Source organism: Myotis lucifugus, unplaced genomic scaffold (genome assembly GCF_000147115.1).
Source record: "Myotis lucifugus unplaced genomic scaffold, Myoluc2.0 scaffold_157, whole genome shotgun sequence".
Lineage (NCBI taxonomy): Eukaryota > Metazoa > Chordata > Mammalia > Chiroptera > Vespertilionidae > Myotis > Myotis lucifugus.
The window spans coordinates 1575080-1577862 of record NW_005871205.1 but is presented as its reverse complement, the minus strand read 5'-3'; the positions used below and the strand labels follow the sequence as shown (position 1 = coordinate 1577862).

At 51.6% G+C, this 2783-nt stretch overlaps 1 protein-coding gene across 1 annotated transcript in view; it reads left to right on the top strand.

Moving 5' to 3' along the window:
• RAB34 (RAB34, member RAS oncogene family) overlaps positions 1-2546 on the top strand; it is a gene marked incomplete at its 5' end in the record, with an annotated part of 4450 nt that extends 1904 nt beyond the window's left edge. Inside the window, 8 exons of the mRNA XM_006095529.2 lie at positions 793-858; positions 961-1062; positions 1171-1235; positions 1341-1392; positions 1580-1661; positions 1736-1826; positions 1957-2064; positions 2146-2546. Of these exons, the coding sequence (XP_006095591.2) occupies positions 793-858; positions 961-1062; positions 1171-1235; positions 1341-1392; positions 1580-1661; positions 1736-1826; positions 1957-2064; positions 2146-2213 (634 nt within the window). The remainder of the gene's footprint in view (positions 1-792; positions 859-960; positions 1063-1170; positions 1236-1340; positions 1393-1579; positions 1662-1735; positions 1827-1956; positions 2065-2145) is intronic.
• Positions 2547-2783: the final 237 nt, after the last annotated feature.

The following is a 2783-nucleotide window of genomic DNA, read 5'->3' as shown; positions in this document are numbered from 1 at the left end:
GGGGGGGGGGGGCTGTGCTTATACCTAAGGGAATCCTAATAACCAGGTGCCACTATGAATGTAGCAGCTACTGTGTGCCAGAAAGTGTGTTGGATACTTCATCTTATTTCAGTCACGCAACTTTTTTTTTTAAGTTACTTTTATTAAATGGAAAACACCCATCACTTTTTTTTTTTTTTGCTTAAAGTATCACAAAGAATATTACATATGTCTCCTTCTTTTCCCCCCCCTTAAACACCCATCACTTTTAAAGATGTACCCTGATTTCAGAGGTATTAAAATTTATATGTGTGTGTGTGTGGGGGGGTATGTTTCAGAATATAGAACATTTATCTCATTTTAACCTTCACAACAACCCAATAAAAGATATTCTTTTTTTATTTTATTAAAGTTATTGGGGTGATATTAGTCAACAGGGACATATAGGTTTTAGGTGTGGGTTTCTATGTTACAAAATCTGTGTATTGCCACCATGTGTTCACTACCCAAAGAAAATATATTCTAAACCTCCACTTAAATGTTGAAACTGAGACAGAGAAACCAAGTAATTTGTCCTAAGGCACACAGCTAGTAAGTGTGAGAGCTGGGATTCAAATTTATGTCTTTTTGATACTAAAGCACAAAACACTCCTAGCGGGTACATCTGTCCAGAAAGCTGCCTAGGAGGCCTGGTGTCTACTGGCAACTGCAGCCTGGATGTGACTACCTTTGTAGACCTCTTAGGTTGCATTGGGACTCCCTAGAGTGAAAGAACTAGTGCCCACTCCTCTTGCCTCCTCTTGTGTCCAGCAGATTTAAGATCTCCAAGGTCATTGTGGTGGGGGACCTGTCGGTGGGGAAGACTTGTCTCATTAATAGGTAAGAGGGTGCTGGAGCTGAACTGGGTTGGGCTGGGCAGGGTAGGGCCAGGCCTAGCCAGAGGGGCTGGGCTAAGGGCCAGAGCCTCTGGTGCTCCCTCAGGTTCTGCAAAGACACCTTCGATAAGAATTACAAGGCCACCATTGGAGTGGACTTTGAGATGGAACGATTTGAGGTGTTGGGCATCCCCTTCAGTCTGCAGCTGTGAGTGCTTCTTCCGCTCTACCTCTTCCAGCTGTTTCTTCCTCTGGCGCTTACACCCCTCCTACGCCCCTGTCCCCATACCTCTGTGTCACCCCTCCTCCCTCCTAGCTGGGATACCGCTGGACAGGAGAGATTCAAATGCATTGCATCAACCTACTACCGAGGAGCTCAAGGTAAGGGGCTGGGTGAAGTGGGGGAGGAGGCTTCTAACCGAGGGCTGTGGAAATGAGCCAGTAGCGTCTCCTTACCAACCTGGGACTGTTTCTGCCACTCTTCAGCCATCATCATTGTCTTCAACCTGAATGATGTGGCCTCCCTGGAACATACCAAGTATGTGGGGGTGCTGACATATGTGGGGGCTCTGGGAAGAGAGGGTTCCAAGAGAAGAAAAGAGGGGTGGTCAGGGGCATGGTAGGGAAGGAAAGAACGCATCGAGGAGCAGAGGATAATTGAGCATATGAGTGTCAGTGGCAGGAGCCTGCCCACCTCACCTCTTGCTGTCCACCGTCTGTGGCAGGCAGTGGCTAGCTGATGCACTCAAGGAGAACGACCCTTCCAGCGTGCTTCTCTTCCTTGTGGGTTCCAAGAAGGACCTGAGTGTGAGTGTGCCCGTGGGGGGACCTTCCCAACTTGGTGAGGGAACCCTCCGCATCTGACTCTGACTTTCCCTCAGACTCCTGCTCAGTATGTGCTAATGGAGCGAGACGCACTCAAGGTGGCCCAAGAGATGAAGGCGGAGTACTGGGCAGTCTCGTCTCTCACTGGTGAGTAAGGGGCGTCAGGCCTTCTGCGTGGCATTCCTGCCTACCTGGCCTCTCGCTCCTACAACTCCAGCTGTGCCCAGGGAACCCAGGCTGGAACTGCCCCTGAGCACCCACCTGTTCCTTGTGTCAGGTGAGAATGTCCGGGAATTCTTTTTCCGTGTGGCGGCACTGACCTTCGAGGCCAACGTGCTGGCTGAGCTGGAGAAATCAGGGGCCCGGCGCATCGGGGATGTTGTCCGTGAGTTCCCACCTGGATGAGGGTGGCAGAAAGCATGGGGAGCCTCCAATCCCTGCAAACTTACTTCCCACTCTTCTTCAGGCATCAACAGTGACGACAATAACCTCTACCTAACTGCCAGCAAGAAGAAGCCCACATGTTGCTTGTGAGGGACTGCCCAGCCCTGGGGCACTGTGCCACTTTGACTTGCCCGGAACTCTCTCCCTGGACATCTGCACTGACTGTTATTCCAAACCAAAGAGCTGCTGGTGGGTGGCAGTACCCCCAGAGGGGTAGTTGGGACCATGCTAGTCACTTCCTGCCCCTGGGCACCATACCAAAGACTGGATGCCCCCTCGATCCAGGGACTCCCCAGGGTGCCCAGTGGTGGGGAGGTGGTCCCTGCCGCTTTTGCTCAACATGCTGGGCCTTTGGGGTATGAGGATGCTAAATGATCCCAGCCTCACACTGTGCCTTATGCATTAAAATCTCTGTTATTAGCAGCCTGGGGGTTGAAGTCCTTTGTTGGGGATGAGGGAAACGGAACGGGCAGGGCTGTACGGTGATCTTGGGACTGGAGCCTTCTGCTGGGATGCTGGACATCTCTGGCCCCTGGGCAAGCCTCAGGCAGGCTGGGAGCTCAGGGACCATGTTTGGGGGGGCAGGGCTGCACTCTCACTGGGTGAGATCTGAATTGTTGGCTTTGAGAGCCCTTTCCTTTAGTCCTTCCCCCAAAATGT